Source organism: Cololabis saira, chromosome 20 (genome assembly GCF_033807715.1).
Source record: "Cololabis saira isolate AMF1-May2022 chromosome 20, fColSai1.1, whole genome shotgun sequence".
In the NCBI taxonomy this organism is placed as follows: domain Eukaryota; kingdom Metazoa; phylum Chordata; class Actinopteri; order Beloniformes; family Belonidae; genus Cololabis; species Cololabis saira.
This window is the reverse complement of record NC_084606.1, coordinates 11,822,588-11,840,638: the sequence shown is the minus strand read 5'-3', so window position 1 is coordinate 11,840,638 and position 18,051 is coordinate 11,822,588. Positions and strand designations below refer to the sequence as shown.

The 18,051-nt window shown below is 42.7% G+C and overlaps 1 protein-coding gene across 2 annotated transcripts in view; it reads right to left on the bottom strand.

Moving 5' to 3' along the window:
• LOC133420559 (voltage-gated potassium channel subunit beta-3-like) overlaps positions 1-17,100 on the bottom strand; it is a 56,599-nt gene extending 39,499 nt beyond the window's left edge. Inside the window, exons 1-3 of one of the 2 annotated variants that reach the window (XM_061710255.1) lie at positions 16,794-17,100; positions 641-684; positions 372-409 (exon numbers count right to left, since the gene is read on the bottom strand). In XM_061710255.1, coding sequence (XP_061566239.1) covers positions 372-409; positions 641-684; positions 16,794-17,095 — 384 coding nt within the window. In that variant the 5' untranslated portion in view covers positions 17,096-17,100. Of the gene's footprint in view, positions 1-371; positions 410-640; positions 685-5,918; positions 6,078-16,793 lie in introns of those variants that run through there. The other variant, XM_061710256.1, reaches the window with a different exon arrangement.
• Between the last annotated feature and the right edge of the window lie 951 nt (positions 17,101-18,051).

Below are 18,051 nucleotides of genomic sequence, written 5' to 3'. Positions count from 1 at the left end.
TCAGATGGGGCAAAAAATCATTTTAAACATGGGATGAAATGTTAAAATGGATGTGCATGAACTAATTAAATTAAACTGATGAGGAATAAATGAAGGAAATTAATTTTAAGCATCACAGCATTCCTATAAGTATTTTCCGTTTTGTCCCAGCTTTTTCTCATTTGTGTTGTAAGAAAGTACAACTTTTATCATCCAGCAAACTATACGTTTTCTATTTTTTATCTCTGCTCAAATTTGTTAAGAACATTTGGTTATCTAAGACCATAAAATGTACCCAGTTGGCTCACTGGTCCACTGCTGGAGTGTGACATTAGCCAGGTCCTTTGTTTGACAGGTAAACAAACGCTCACACACACCCACTCACTCAGTACCTCGTCAGAGATCTGAGAGCCGAATGTCACCCATGTTCCTGCGAAAAGTGAAAGAACAGCGCTGACTCTGTGCTTGTGGACTGAATATATGTAAATGTGCTTACATTTAGTATTTACGGTGTGTGTGTGTGTGTGTGTGTGTGTGTGTGTGTGTGTGTGTCTGTGTGTCTGTGTGTGTGTGTGTGTGTGTGTGTGTGTGTGTGTGTGTGTGTGTGTGTGTGTGTGTGTGTGTGTGTGTGTGTGTGTGTGTGTGTGTATTTTCTTCTCACCCAGTCCTAAGCAGGACACTCTCAGTCCAGATTTCCCAAGGTTCCTGTAAAAAGAATCAATCAGCCAATCAATGACTCAAACCTGCAGCATGAAAGCAGTTCACCTCTCTGAAGTTAAGTTTTTTAAAAGGCACATATTGTACTTCCACTGACTTCCAATGGTTTGAAATGGTCTGAAACTGCCATATATCCAGTTTTCAGGCTGTGTAGATCACATTCAAGAGGTTGATCAATCAGTAAATAAGACCGGTCATACCAGGAATTTCCTGGCACAACGTCCTGCTTCCAGGATGATTTATTCCATCTGCTGATTGGTCCTGTAAACTCCAATCACAGATCAGCCCCGCCCATCCATCCATCCACATTGGGGTGAGCCACGCCCCCCTTAGGCTTGATTCAGTTCAAACAGACAAATCCTCCAACTGTTTCTGTCGCTGTGGCAACGTGATTGGCACTTACTTGTTGGCATCAGAGTGAGCGGGAAGCAGGGGGTTGGGGACGATGAACAGGAATTACAGGATGTAGGCTTGCAGCATCAAAATACTCAGCGTTTTAAAGTCGTGATCAAAAACGACCAGTGAATTGCTCGAGTATGAATGAATCCTGAATGAAGTTATGTTAATATGGGAACCCAAAACTGATATTTCTGGAGCGTTTGATTGACAATATGTAACCACACCCCTTGGCTGTGGGTGGAGGAGCTTTACAGGAGCTGCAGGTGGTACCAAAGGCACATTTGTTTCTCAAATGACCTGTGATATCAGAAGATGGTGGTAATTGCAGCAAATATGGCCAGAATACACCTACACTGCAACTTTAATTCCTTTTGCATAAATGAGTTTACCTAAGCCACTACGAGGAGTATTTGGCATTGAAATAAAGGAGACGCATGTCTACAGAGTGAGAGAGGGCAGCAGTGTATGATGGGAGTTGTAGTAGTCTTGCAGTGGCAGCATGTGGATCCACTCTTTAATCAACCCAGTGTATATGTTGATCAGAGGTCACAGAGCATCGGATTATCTCTACAGATGAATCACACCACAACACCACAGGACAGAGCTAAAAATAGCCACGTCCACTGAATCTGCCGGGCTTTAACTGACTTTTATCGTTTCAGTCATTACACACAGTCAGAAATAGCTTCTAAACGTCAGCTGACTGCATTGAAGGCTGTTTCATGTCTGCTTTTGTTCTGAAAACAGACACAGAGTGACTGGTCATTATTACAAACATCCCGTCCAGCCCAAGGACACCAGAACACACCTGTCCGGTTATTACCCAGCTATTAACATGGGTCCATGACGGAGGGTCAGATGAGGTTCAGGTGGATGATGATCGGTCCCTGAGCTTCAAGACACTGGCTACATGAAGTCTAGATTATTTCACCATCATCAACCAAGATCGAGGTTCCTGATGTGCAACAGAGAGTTTTCAGAGGTTTCTGAAGACAAAGGTTAAGACACACTTCCCAAATTGACCACTTTGGCACATCTAGTCAAACATGGAGGTTTTTCAGGTACCAAACAGTAAGACTGGTTTTCTTTGTCCCGCGTGTCGATACAGGTTTTCATTCCATCTCAATAAAACACTCCCCATTTACATCTGGACGTATGTAGAGAACCTGTTTACACCTGGACTCATCTGGAGAACCAGTTTTTACATTAGTAGGTATCTGGATAACCCCTTTATATCTGGACTCATCTAGAGACCCATTTACATCTAGACGTATCTGGAGAACCCGTTTTTACATCAGTAGCTATCTGGATAACCCATTTAAATGTGGACATATCTGGAGAACCCGTTAAATGTGGACATATCTGGAGAACCTGTTTACATCTGGACATATGTGGAGAACCATTTACATCTAGACTCATCTGGAGACCGCGTTTACATCTGGACTGATCTGGAGAACCCTTTTACATCTGGGCGTATCTGGAAAACCCATTTACATCTGGAATAATCTGGAAAACCCGTTGAAATCTGGACTCATCTGGAGAATCTATTTACATCTGGACTCATCTGAAGAACCCGTTAACATCTAGACGTATCTTGAGAACCCGTTTACATCTGAATGTATTTGGAGAACCCGTTTATATTTGGGCCTATTTGGAGAACCCGCTTATATCTGAATGTATTTGAAGAACCCATTTACGTCTGGACGTATCTGGAAAACCTGTTTACATCAGCACGTATACGGAGAACCCTTTTACATCTGGACTTATCTGGAGAACCTGTTTACTTCTGGATGTATTTGGAGACCCCATTTACATCTGGACATATCTGAAGAACACGTTTACATCTGAAGAACCCGCTTACATCTAGATGTATCTGGAGAACCCGTTTACATCTGGACATATCTGGAGAACCCATTTACATCTGAATGTATCTGGAGAACCCATTTACGTCTGGACCGATTTGGAGAACCCGTTTACATCTGGACATATCTGGAAAACCCGTTTACATCAGCACGTATACGGAGAACCCTTTTACATCTGGACTTATCTAGAGACCCTGCTTACATCTGGACGTATCTTGAAAACCCGTTTACATCTGGACTCATTTGGAGAACCCGTTTACATCTGAAGAACCCGCTTACATCTAGACGTATCTGGAGAACCCGTTGAAATCAGGACGTATCTGGAGAACCCGTTTACATCAGCACGTATACGGAGAACCCTTTTACATCTGGACGTATCTGGAGAACCCATTTACATCTAGACGTATCTTGAAAACCCGTTTACATCTGGACGTATCTGGACAACCCGTTTACATCTGGACGTATCTGGAGAACCCGTTGAAATCAGGACGTATCTGGAGAACTCGTTGGCTGATGACAATTGAAGCTCCTGTGAAATCCTCAGCCACCAGAATCAACGGACAGTTAAGCTACAGTAATAAAACATTTCCAATTACAAGGGTAGAAGATTTATACTCCTGGTGGCTCAGCAGTCCTGCTCTTATATGTTTCCCGGTCTGAAACAGCTAAAATCACACAGATTTGACTGGGAACCCTCCAAGGAGGTGTTGATTATTGTCTCATTTCATCTGCACTTTACTTCAGCAGCCTGAGCAGAGCGGTCCACACCTCCATCTTTGCATCTACCTCCAGATCTTCCAGGAAGACACTGAGGCGTTCCCAGATCAGCTGACATGTGATCTCGGCGTGTCCTCAATCTTGTAGGTGAAGGTAGGAACGTAGATCCAACAACTTTCTCTAGTATAGGTGGATCCCTTTAGATACCACACATGTCCATCTCCCAACTCCAAGTCCTCCACATACGTGTCAGCAGTCACATTTCCATGAAGCTTCTTAAGAAATATTTCAAAATGTCGGTAAAGCTTGACCATGGTAGACATGAGGGTCGTGTTATGGAACAAAGTAAACGATCCTGAGCCTTGGACTCCTGTAGTTGACCTGCTATTTCATGACTAAAGGAACTGGTTCCTACAGAGGAGACGATGTGACTCTTTGGTACTTGATGTGACCTTGATTAAATATTCCTTTTCAAAATCACCACCGTTCCATCACAGTCACTGGTCCTGCAGGAAACGAACGTAGCACCGTCGATATTCAAGTATTATTTTCCAGAAGGAGACCCCACACACTGCACCAGTGAACTTCCAGGGGTTGGACACTGGGATGGTGGAGCAGATGGTGGACCATAAACTGGACTGGTCACAAAACACAGATGCCCTGTAGAATAAGGACCAAAGTCATCTCCATGGTCCTCGGGTGCGTACAGATAACTGATCAGGACTTTTGATGACTCGGGTAGCTGCTCCCTTCCTTCATGCAGTGGGCTGCAGGAACACTGGCAGCTCAGACAGAGACAGGAAGAGACTGAACGATCTGTTCGGACGGGCCGGCGCTGTCCTGGACTGTCTCTGGACTCCATGGGGGAGGTGGGTGAGACCGATCATGGACATCCCCTCCCACCCCGGACATCAGACTGTGCAAACATTTTTCTTCTTTTTTAACCTAAATCCTTCTTTTTATATTTTTATATACCGTATTTTCTGGACTATAAGCCGCTACTTTTTTCATAGGTTTTCAACATGCAGCTTATACAAAGGTGCGGCTATTCTGTGGATTTTTCTTCCACCGCTAGGGGGAGTGCTAACCGGAATTAGAATAAAAACTAAGACAAAATAAATGCAAAGAAGAATACGCTACTTCTTCTTTAGCAGATAGAAGTAGAAGCAGATTTCAAACAGATAAATAGATAAATAAATACTGGTTATTTTCTCTTGGTTCTGTCCCGTTTTAATCAGCAAAGTTGCTGCCGTGTTAAAAGACACTGTTAGGAAAGGATCTATTTAGGTACAAACATGTACATCATTTACAGCTCAAAATCCTTCTGTACATGTAGTAAATATCTAATCTAACAACATAAATATCTGCGGCTGGCATATCTTTTTTTCTAAATAGAGCGGATGCGGCTTATATACGGGTGCGGCTTATGTATCTTTTTTTTATTGTTTTTTTAAAAATAGAGCTGATGCGGCTTATATACAGGTGCGGCTTGTATATCTTTTTTTTATTATTATTTTTAAAATAGAGCGGATGCGGCTTATATACAGGTGCAGCTTATAGTCCAGAAAATACGGTACTTGTGCAGAAATGCAACATGTATCTATGTTTCATGTCCTTTTTTGCATAGTCCAAGTCCCGGACGGTTTATGACGACTGCGTCCAACACATCGTCCACATGGTCGCTCCGGGTCTAGGCTCTGTCCTTGTGCAGGTCCGAGTCATGGACTCCAGGTAGGGGTCCAGGTCACCTGCCGTGATGTTCATAAAAAAGTCATGAACATTCATACCAGAGGGATCGGACCTCATGACAAATTCATGAGGATTTAATCGGTTCTGAGTAACGTTCACCAACGTCTGAGTTCAACTCATTAATGTTTCATAGCGGTGATTAGCTTCACTGCAAACAGACGCTACCTGATCAGGTTAATACATGTCACCAATCACCAATCAATACCTGATTAGGTTAACACACATCACCAATGAATACCTGATCAGGTTAAAACACACATCCCCAACCACCAATCAATCCCGGATAAGGTTAACACACACATCAGCAATCACGTATCAATACCTGATCAGGTTTAACACACACATCACCAATCACGTATCAATACATGATCAGGTTAATCACATATCAATACCTGAGACCTGATCAGCACACACACATCCATATGAAACATGAACTTGGCCATCACTCTTCCGCCGTCAGGTTGTGTGACCTTCTCTCTTTGTGGCAAGTCTCACCTGTACTTCATGTTGCCATGGCGACCAAGTGCCTCCTTCATGTGGGCGTGGCCTAGCAGGGTGTGCCTTGCCACTGGCTCCACCCTGACCCTTGCATGACAGGTGGAGGAGGCGTTGCTAGTGTTTGCTGCCGCCCGCCGTTCCTTCAGCTGGTGCTCCCCCCCACCGCCCCCGCCGCCACCGCCTCCCACGTTACACGCTATGGACACCTGCATCCTGATCGCTACGGGAACAAGCCTCCTAGCTTCAAAGGAATGAAGACTTTCCCAGTCTCAGACCATAACCTGGACACCAGCGCTGCCACCAAGGTCGCCAGTTGCTATGGTAACAAGGAGAAGAACACATGAGTGGGACGTCAAGTTTGAGTCCGCTGGGCTGGAGTCAATCAGCCAATCAGAGTAACGCAAACAACTTTCTGTCTGAGGGAAGCATCCCGGCATGTGCCAGACGCCGTCCCGCCGCTGGAGGAGGAGGAGGAGGAGGAGGAGGAGGAGATGAAGAGGAGATGAGGAGAAGATGAGGAGGAGATGAGGAGCGTCCACAGCAGGAAGGAGGATTAACAGGACAGAAAAAGGAAGAAGTGAAGCCCTGAAAGAGAGGCGAGCGTCTGTCCTCTGGACTGTACAGTCGAATGAGACGACAGAGAGCCCCTCCCCCTTACCCTCCCCCTCCCTATTCAGAGCTCTGTCTGGGCGAGCGAGCATCCAAAAAGGAGGGAGGGAGAGAAAGAGAGAGAGAGAGACAGAGAGAGAGAGAGGGAGAGAGAGAGGCCATAAAGAGTATCACACTGAAACTGAGCCTCCGTTATTACAGACAACAAACCAGGAAACACGCTGCCATCACATGATGATGCACACACACACACACACACACACGCACACACAGACACACACAAGTCTGAAAGACTTCGGGATCAGACCAGTCCCAGAACCCCCAGACCAGAGGACCTGCATGCCATCAAACACAGCAAAAGTCCTGGGAACCACAGAGATGCACAAAAAAAGAAAACCACCAAACACCATCAGCAAGAAGCAAAAAATATTCAGAGAAACGAAATTACCAAAACCACCACAAAAGCATCAAAAACAACTGAACTCTCCAACATTTGCCATAAAATGAAAAAGATACACAAATGACTTAAAGTTAGAGGACACAAAAGAGACCAAAACCACCAAAAAACCTGGTTAATGAAAAAAAAGTAACTACTAGGACTCATAAAACACCACAAAATCACCAACATGCTTTTCTTTCTTTTTTAGCTAATTTTATTATGGTGATTGTTTTTTTGTTTTTTTCATTGACTTTTTTTCTTCTCTACTTTTATTATTGACTCACTTGTCTTTTAATTACTTTTATATTGACATACTTTTATATGTCAAGAAGAAGGGCATATACTGTATATATGTATTATTGTTGTTAGTATTATTATTATTGTTATTGCTATTAATATTCTTTTATATATCGGATATTCTTATATTGCAAGAAGGGGCCGGACTAGATAAGCATTCGCTTCTTCCTGTCCCTTCTTGAACAAAACTGGTTGTGCTTTATTATTGTTGTTGATGTATGGTGTGTTTTTTTTATTGTTTTGTTCAAGATGAATAAAGATCAAATCAAATCAAAACATGGTAAAAAATATTAAAATTGGTAAAAATATTAGATAACATTTCAGACACAAAAACTAAGCAAAACACAGAAAAAAATAATCTAAAATTACCAAAAAGGCATCAAAAACTTTTGAAGACCTACAAAAGGAAGATATGGGGACATAGAAAAAATCAAGTCAGTTATGTACAGTTTAACTTAAAAAAGCATTGTAAACACATGAAATATCATAAAATAACCAACCACAAAGAGAAACACGCTTAAAAATGACCACAAAAGCAGTGCAGATGTTATATTTGTTTCAAAAGTTACTTGAATAACTGTTCAGAAGAATGGAAAAAGGACCAGAAAGAGACAAAAATATCGCAAAAATAAAAAAATCATTAAAAGATTCAAAGTAACCTAAGAGACAAAAAAAAGAACAACACACAGCACACGGACACAAATCAAAATCAAAAAGATGGAAAATAACCACAAAGACAAAATGGCAACACAGTGAAACACAACTGGAAATCTGACGAAAAGTCCGAAAACAACCCGAACGAGTCACAAAAAGGCACATAAAGGACTGAAAATGGCCGTACTGACCAAAACGAGGTTCAAAACATAGTAAACAGGAAATACCCCCAAAGACAAACAAAACACCCTCAAAACATTAAAAAAACCATAAGACTCAAAAATGAGCAGTCAAAATGATGGAAGATAGAAAATACAACTGCCATCACACATTAAAACGAGTCAAAGCAGCCACAAATACACAAGTATTTATAAAAACCACAAAGAGACGGGAAATGGACACTAAAGACACAGACACCCAAGGATCAATTTAGACATCTGATCGGTTCCACGTTTGAGGACATGAGCTCAGCAGCCACCTCGGAGGCCACAGGAGGAACTGCAGGTCGCAGTCTTATGGCGCTTTTCCACTAGTACCTACTCGGCTAAGTTTCTTTTCCTCTACAATTCAGCATCTGGAGAAGTAGGAGGTTGGAGTGAAGCTGCTGTGACGTATTTGATTGTGTGATTGTGGTCTGTGGCTTGTGTTCGATATCAAGTTAAAAAATGAGAGTGAAAGAAGCTTCAAGCGGCGACGCTTTTTAATTTTTTTTTTTGTCTGAAAAGTCAGCTGGAGCCACGAGCAGGTATGAAGTGACAGAGCTCCTGGTAGATCTGGTCGTTCCTTATCGCCCGTCTAGATCCCTTTTTAATTATCTCCTCAGCCACCAGGTTTATGAACATCTGCACCTCAGAGTTGGATCATGAAACAGACTTTTGTGCTGCCATTGACTGTCGAATAAAATGATCAAGAAGCCGCGAGTCAATCTCTCACTGATGTCACATCCTGACTCAGACGTCTGACTCCAATCCCCGACCAATCGGTGGCCTGTAGTGTGATGATGTCATAAGCAGCCGACTCAGACGCTTAGAACCTCGGCAGAATAGTTACAGAAAAAAGTATCTACTCGGCACGTTAGACCCCTGGTGGAAAAGAACCAAACCGAGGCGAGTCGACTCGGGCTGAGTAGCTACTAGTGGAGAAGCGCCATTAGACCACCATGTCTCCTGGTCCACGTGTTCAGAGAGGCTCTGAATGTCTCCTCTGCCCTCTGTCTCACTTCCTGTCCATGTTCTTCCAGCAGGAAGTTTGGTGACGACAGAAAAGCGCCTCTCAGGAGGCTGCTGGCTGTTTCTGCTGGCTGATGATGGAGACCCTCCCCCACCCGCCCTCTCTGCTGTCCGTCACACGCTGAGCCTGTGTTGGTGTCCATGGACGGCGGCGGACGTTGCATGAGAGTTGGTGAAACGCCCGAGGACGAGGTTTGAAGTCAGTGATGTGGATTACATCAGAGACGCAGCGCTGCTCGTCCTGCTCCACTTCATAGGCTCTGTTCTCCAACCTTCCTCTCAAACGCTTGAACAAACATCCTTTTACTCTGCTGCTTATTGTAGCCCAGCAGTCTTTTATTCTCCGATCTGGGACAGATCCACCCAACGCCACGACGACACTTCAATCAGACGAGTAAAGACGCTAAATGAGTCAGCTGCTTCGCGCCTCTCTGGAGTGCTGAATGATCTTCTACTTCTTCTGCTTCATGTTGATACTTCCTTAAATCACGCGGGACAGTCCTGATACACAGAGGTTCGTTTCCATGACGATTGATGACCCACATCTCCACAGATGAATCCATGTCATCATAATGGGATTGTCCAGGTCAGAGGGCGGGTCACCGTCGAGCTGGTCCTGAACCTGGATTAACTCCTCTCTCTTCTCTGAGAGGGTTAAAAAAAATCAGGACCGTCTGAGGAAAAATACGTCCATCTGCTGGGTCAACGATAAAACTCAAGTTTTAGAGAGACGATGAATGTACTAGTCACACCTGCAGGACGTGATTTAAAACATCTAATTTATCCTCAGAGGAAAAGTAATTAACTGGAATCGATCAGATTCAGCCGGTCAGGTTTGACTTCATCAGGTTTAACCTCATGAGGTTTAATTCAATTAAAAAATACATCCTTTATCCATGAAGGGAAAATAGTTGTTCCAGTAATTAGAATTTAACTCTTCAGACATTCATGAACAGGTTTATAACTGTGGAGAGGAAGGACCTGTAGAGGTCTGAAGGGTTTCCTGTAGACAGGGCCGCCGCAAGGGGTGTGCGAACCGTGCGACCGCACGGGGCCTCACGCGCTATGGGCCTTTTTTTTTCCAATTTTTTTTTTTTTTTTCGTTTTTCTTTCGTTTTTTCCCTTATAAATATCAACAGACACGTTCCATTACAGACCTAAATGTGTACTAGTCTGTGCATATCAATAAATATATGTGCAATGATGCATGTGTCTGTTGTTCAACACAACTGATCAGACCAAGCGCAGACACAAGCTGCTCTGATCCAGACGGTGGAGTTGGAACAAACTGCCACACAATGTCGAGAGAATGAGACAGATTCAGGAAGGTTCCATCAGGGGATGACAAAAGAAAAAAACTAAAGAAAATGGAAGAGTTGAATGCCTCTCTGAAAGGCTCGTTTGATAAATTTGTTACAAAAATCACGGATCCGACCGGGTCTCAAGCAGCTGTGGGGCCCCGCGTCGAGGCAAGAGATGATGATGAGGCAGGGGAAGGTATCCAGTATTTTGCTAATTGGAGAGTTAAAATTGCACATATAGACACTCAATCCGACCCGAAAAACCCAAAAATGGTCCCACCCCGCCATTTCGCACAGGGCCTCGCAAATCTCCCAGGCGGCTCTACCTGTAGAGGTCTGGAGGGATTCCTGTAGAGGTCTGAAGGATCTGTAGAGGTCTGAAGGGTCTCTTGTAGAGGTCTGAAGGGTCTCCTGTAGAGGTCTGAAGGGTCTCCCGTAGAGGTCTGAAGGATCTCCTGTAGAGGTCTGAAGGATCTCCCGTAAACGTCTGAAGGATCTCCCGTAGAGGTCTGAAGGATCTCCTGTAGAGGTCTGAAGGATCTCCTGTAGAGGTCTGAAGGATCTCCCGTAAAGGTCTGAAGGATCTCCCGTAGAGGTCTGAAGGATCTCCTGTAGAGGTCTGAAGGGTCTCCTGTAGAGGTCTGAAGGGTCTCCTGTAGAGGTCTGAAGGGTCTCCTGTAGAGGTCTGAAGGGTCTCGTGTAAAGGTCTGAAGGATCTCCCGTAGAGGTCTGAAGGGTCTCCTGTAGAGGTCTGAAGGATCTCCTGTAGAGGTCTGAAGGGTCTCGTGTAAAGGTCTGAAGGATCTCCTGTAGAGGTCTGAAGGATCTACCGTAGAGGTCTGAAGGATCTCCCGTAGAGGTCTGAAGGGTCTCCTGTAGAGGTCTGAAGGATCTCCCGTAGAGGTCTGAAGGGTCTCCTGTAGAGGTCTGAAGGACCTCCAGTAGAGGTCGGAAGGATCTCCTGTAGAGGTCTGAAGGGTCTCCTGTAGAGGTCTGAAGGATCTCCCGTAGAGGTCTGAAGGATCTCCTGTAGAGACTGAAGGATCTCCTGTAGAGGTCTGAAGGATCTCCTGTAGAGGTCTGAAGGGTCTCCTGTAGAGGTCTGAAGGGTCTTCCGTAGAGGTCTGAAGGGTCTGTAGAGGTCTGAAGGGACTCCTGTAGAGGTCTGAAGGGTCTCCTGTAGAGGTCTGAAGGATCTCCTGTAGAGGTCTGAAGGGTCTCCCGTAGAGGTCTGAAGGGTTTCCCGTAGAGGTCTGAAGGATCTCCTGTAGAGGTCTGAAGGATCTGTAGAGGTCTGAAGGATCTGTAGAGGTCTGAAGGATCTCCCGTAGAGGTCTGAAGGATCTCCTGTAATGGTCTGAAGGATCTCCTGTAGAGGTCTGAAGGATCTCCTGTAATGGTCTGAAGGATCTCCTGTAGAGGTCTGAAGGATCTGTAGAGGTCTGAAGGATCTCCCGTAGAGGTCTGAAGGATCTGTAGAGGTCTGAAGGATCTCCCGTAGAGGTCTGAAGTAAAGTAAAGTCTCCTCTGTCCTTTCTTATAAACACCATCAGTGTTGTATCTCCAGCCCACTCTGTTATCCACGTGAACACAGAGGTATTTAACCTTCTCCATCACTTCCACTTGACTGACGTATTAAACTGAATTTCTGAACTTCTGTTCCACAAATGTTTCTGTTTTGTTTCAGAAAAGTGAATAAAAAGAATGTCTTGATTCTTGCAACCTCAAATTTTAAACTTTACATTAGGTCAGAATTTATTTATTTTTTCTCATAAATTAATTATACAGAAAGTCCATACGTGTTTGTTTGTTTATAGCAGATATATTTTTAATGTCTTAATTTCAGATTTTTTTAACTTATTTATTGGTTTATTTTTGAAAGTTTCGAATTAATGATTTTAAAATTTCTTTAAAGTTTGAAATTTTAAATTGTGTTGCTTTTAAGCTTATAAATTCATATACACCTAGTTTTTATTTACATTTTCCTACAATTGCATTTTAATGAAGACTTTTCTGCTCATTTGTGTGCTGATAAAGTTTGAATTCCTGAGTTTTTATTTTCTTGGAAATTTCATGAGTGCCAGCTGTTGGGACTTAGAAACTCCTGCAATTGCAAAGGAAATAAAAACCAAATAAAGAAGATGTTTCAGAAATGTCCTATAACACACTTGGAACATATACATACAACATACAGAAAACCTCTCCACAACATTCCTTGAACATACCTAGAACACCCTTAAATTATACCTAGAACATACAATGAACATACCTATAACAGTCATAGAACATATTTGAACATACCTAGAATATATCTAGAACACATCAAGAACACACTTAAAATATACTTACAATACACCTAAACACGCCTAAAACAAAAACCTTTCCATCATATCTAGACCCCACCAAGAACATACCCAGAATACCATTAAAAAGATCTACGACATAACTAACATACACCAAAGACACTTAAATATACCCAAAAAACTTACCTAGAACACACTTAGAACATACCTAAAATCGACAAAAAAAAACCTTAAAACACATTTAGAACACACCAAGAACACCCTTAAAACACCAAGAATGCACTTGGAACATACCTAGAACAAAACTAAAATATACAAAAATCACTTAAAGGATACCAAGAGCACACTTAGTAGATATTTGGCACATCCCTAGACCACATTTAGAATATGCCTAGAAAATACCCAGAAAACAACAAAAACACTTAAAGGAGCTTGAGGCTCCTTTTAAGAAATGAGACTCTCTAGCGCCACCCTTCACCACGACGGCCGTCGGGGGTACTGCAGCCAACAGTGAAGCCGGCACGGGAGAACGGGGAGAACGTGCATGCAGCGTCATGTGACGTCACATCCGCAGCCCAGCGCGGGAAATTCGGGACCGAATTGCAGCACATTTTGCAGCACACAGTCTGTTCAAGGCAAAGGAGAGATACACTAGACTAGAGGGCTCATTCTTTTTGGTTTGGAACGCTTCATCTGACATTATTACTAGAAAACTTAAAATGTATACGTTTTTTTTCATAAATCTTGCCACAATCCGGCCTCAAGCTCCTTTAAAACATACCTAGAAATACACTTAAAACACATCTAGGACATACCTGGAACATCCCTAGAACACACATATAAAAGACATAAAACACACCTAGACCATATTTAGAACAAACTAACCATAACAAGAACACACCTACGACACACTTAAAACATACTTAGAACCTACTTACAACGGGTCATCTACTCTGAAAAGTGTTAGCTTGACTGAACGTATGCTAACCTAAGATGTTATTTAATATGTTTTTATGTTAATTCTGATAAAATCTATCCAAACACCTTCATTTTAAGTGTTGCTACTGAAGCAACATCTGAAACTAGGACCTCTACTTCCTCTACTGACCATTAGGGTCTGGATCCAGATCTGTAGTTCCTGTTTCTGGGGTACACTGACGTTTTTTGGATTCCTGGAACAGCAATCATCCAATTCCAAGTATTTTACATAAAAAGAAAGAAAGAAACATTTATAGTAAAAGAAAAAAAATAGAAAAATTAAGAAGATTAAAATTATGTAATGCAGTGGTGTTATTAAGACCAAAGAGATTAGGTAAGAGTAATGTTGTAATATTGAGATGAAAATGATTTAAGTTAAAATCAACATGGTTTAGAAATTAACCCAAGCCAGATATAAACAAACGCGTTTTTAAGATTTATTTAAGCAAGCTTTGGGCTTCAGCGCCCCACTCTTTTTGCTTCAGAGTTGTGGAGAATGAAACCAGAACACTGTTCTCCATATTTGGTTCTGATTCTGGAGACCCACACCTAAAGCAGAACACCTGAGCGGTCTGGACCGTTGATACAGTTACAAGTCTCTGATTGGTGCCAGGCTGCTCAGCAAGTCGAAGGGAACACGCCGTCAACTTTTGTCAATCAGCTCCTTCAGTTGAACCCCGACTTGACAGTGAAATCAAAAAGGACCGTCATATTTATACAACGCTGATTAATAAAAACATGTGGTTGCTTTGCAAAGCGCAATAGCATGATGATTATGGAGCTGATTGTCAATCAATCATCCATTATCTATAACCGCTTTATCCTTTGCATGGTCACGGGGGTCTGTTGGAGCCTATCCCAGCTATTTTCAGGTGAGAGGCAGGGGTTCACCTGGACAGGTTGAATGTCCAACGCAGGGCCACATATACAGACAAACAACCGGACACATTCACACTCACACCTACGGGCAATTTAGAATCACCAATTAAGCTACTACGCATGTTTTTGGACTGTTGGAGGAAGCCGGAGTAACCGGAGGGAACCCACGCAAGCACAGGGAGAACATGCAAACTCCACACAGAAAGACCCCGCCGGGCCAGGGAGTTGAACCAGGAACCTTCTTGCTGTGAGACAACAGTGCTAACTACTAAGCCACTTTGCTGCCCCAATCAATCATATTAGAAATAAATTGAATACTTTACATTCACCCCCTCAGAGTTGTCACAGATGTGAAATCAAATGATAAGATAACTCGGTTCTACAGCCTCTAGCGGCCAGTCGAGGAACTGCAACCAATCTTAGTTCCTCGACAGGCCTGGGACGTGCAGGCTTGGTTCCTGGTTGCCAGCAACCAGCAGCTTGAGTTCAGTCCTGAATACAGTCTCATCTTTGGAGTCTCACCATCAGAAACCAGATTCCAGAGGATGCTGCACACACACACACACACACACACACACACACACACACACACACACACACACACACACACACACACACACACACACACACACACACACACACACACACGCACGCACAAAAACACACACATCTGGACTCCTCTATAACCAGTAAACCCACCAGAACCAGTGTGAGTCCATTGAAACCAGTCCCACCAGCAGACTTACTGCAGAACAGTGTGGAGCTTCAGCACCATCTGGTGGTCGCACTGAGTTACTGCAGCAGTTCTGGCTGCACATGCTCAGTTCAGCTCCACAACCGTCAGTGAGTCCTCTGTCCTCAACACTCATCCATGTTACATGTCTTCACCCGTGTTACCTGTTCTCTCCCATATAACCTGTCCTCACCCATGTTACCCGTCCTCACACATGTTGCCTGTCCTCTCCCATGTTATTCAGTTCAGTTCAGTTCATATTTATTTCGAGCAATACAACATAACATAAGTGACCTGCGTGCAACAGAAAATTAAACAAATACCTTTAACAGTAGATGTGCAGGTTCAAAATTAATTATTATATTATATACTGTATAATTAATTTGTTAACATTCGAAAGGGAGTGGGAAGAAGAAAATTTATTTAATCCCACCCCTGTTTCTCATCAACAATTTAACAGATTTTTTTAAGGCTTCCTCCTGTCTCAACATTTAAACCAAAACAAAGAACAAAAGACTGTCATGAACTGACTTCATCATGACAAAAAAGGGAGACGACACACAGGGATAAATGTTCAAAACAATGTATTTATTTATAATTAAATCAATCAAAATATATCTAACAGGTAAGGTGAGGTGTGATTCATCAGTTTGATCAGTGGTGTATGGCAGGTGTGGATGTGTGTAAGTGTAGTGTCTCTGCAAGTGCAAAAAACTAAAGACAAACGAACTCAAAACAACCAAAAGAAAGCCATGCTTACTGAGCAGGGGAGAGAGGCCAAATGGCCCTGACCAGCCTGCTTAAATACTGGGCCTGATTGGAGTCAGGTGTGCCTCCTCCTCTAGGCACACCCATGCAGGCTGGTCCCCTCCTCCTGCACATGAACAGAACACCCTGTTAAGACAGGGTGGGTCGTCACAAGACCTATATCAAATTATAATTAAAATTATTCTACAGTTCACCTCACCTAAATTTACACACATTGTGTCCATGAAATGCAGATGCATTTCATGGACACAATGCGTGCAAATCCAGGAACAATGTATATTGTCACCACGGGTGACAGTTAACCGTTAACTTATATTTATAATACATTTATAATACATACCAGCAATGGTAAGGACAACAATACCAGAAGGTAATGGACATAATGGACATGGACATATAGTACATACATACATACATACATACATACATACATACATACATACATACATACATACATACATACATACATACATACATACATACATACATACATACATACATACATACATACATACATACATACATACATACATACATACATACATACATACATACATACATACATAGTGTCTCAGATGTAAGTCGTTTCGGATAAAAGAGTCTGCTAAATTACAGTAGAACCTGTCCTCCCCCATGATCCCCGTCCTCACCTATGTTGCCTGTCCTCACCCGTGGTCCTCACCTGTACGTCATGCTGCTCTGCTCCATGGTGACGTCACACTCCTTCAGGTAGATCTCCAGCCGTCGTCTCTCCATCAGCCTCCTGGCAGCGTCCAGTATCTGGGACGCCAGCATGGACTCCTCTCTCTCCTTGGCGTCTTTCTTACCATCGCTCTTGTCTTGTTTCACAGAGTTCCCTCTGTTCACCTTGGGCTTCTTGGTGAAGCCGTACAGCTCTTCCACGCTGAACTTCCCACCTTTTCCTCCTCCGACCGCCGCCGACGGTCCAGCGGCACCGGTCGCTGAAGCCCGGCCTGCAAACATGGCTCACTCTGCAGAGGTGAATGAAGGAGGCCAATGTCAAAGGTCGCGGTCAAATTTAGTTATTGATTCAGTTTAAACATTTGGCTTCATATATAAATACGTGGACAAATTAGTTGGTACCTTCAATGAAAGAAAACAACCCACAAATGATCAGTGAAATCACTTGAAACTGACGAAGGTAATAATAAATACAATCTAAACGCAGTAACATGGTATTACATCACAGAGTTGAGTCAGAGTTCAGGAAGTTAAAAAAAAAGCATCAGGGCAAATGAAACTCCTGCTTTTCAGTTATCTCCCATAATGCACTACAACTTCTATTCTTTTGCATCTCTTTTGTTTAATTCTTTAGAACCGTATGTGTGTCTGTCTTTTATTTCTGCTTTTAAACTCTTTTACTTTTTAATGGATTTTTTTTAGATTTTGATGAAAAGCACTTTGAATTGGAGTTTTTAGTCCATTTCTGCTGGTCTGTTTGGAATCTTTATTTCACTTCTGTTCACTTCGTCATATCGCTCCTGCTCTCCATCCTTGACCTATTATCTTTTTTCTTATCTCTTTGTGTAATCTTTTTCTGATCATTAGCCTTTTTTTTTTTTTTACCTTGTCTGCACACATATTAATGATTGATACCATGAAGGTAGAAACCAAAGGTATACGCATTATTACTATATTTAATATATATACATATATATACGCATACATATGCATATACATACATAAATATACACATACAAACCCAGTGTTTTTTGTTTTTTTTTGTTTTTGTTGGGGGGGGGGGGGGGTGACGACATCCACTGCCAATCCAGGAAGCAGGAACACACGGAGACACACGTCAAGCACTGGAAATCTGCAACAAAAAAAAAAACAAACAAAACACGAAACCGGCACGGAGCCGACCAAAACACGAACAGCAATCGACCCAAATCCTGAGATCCGATCGCAGTCTGAGCTAA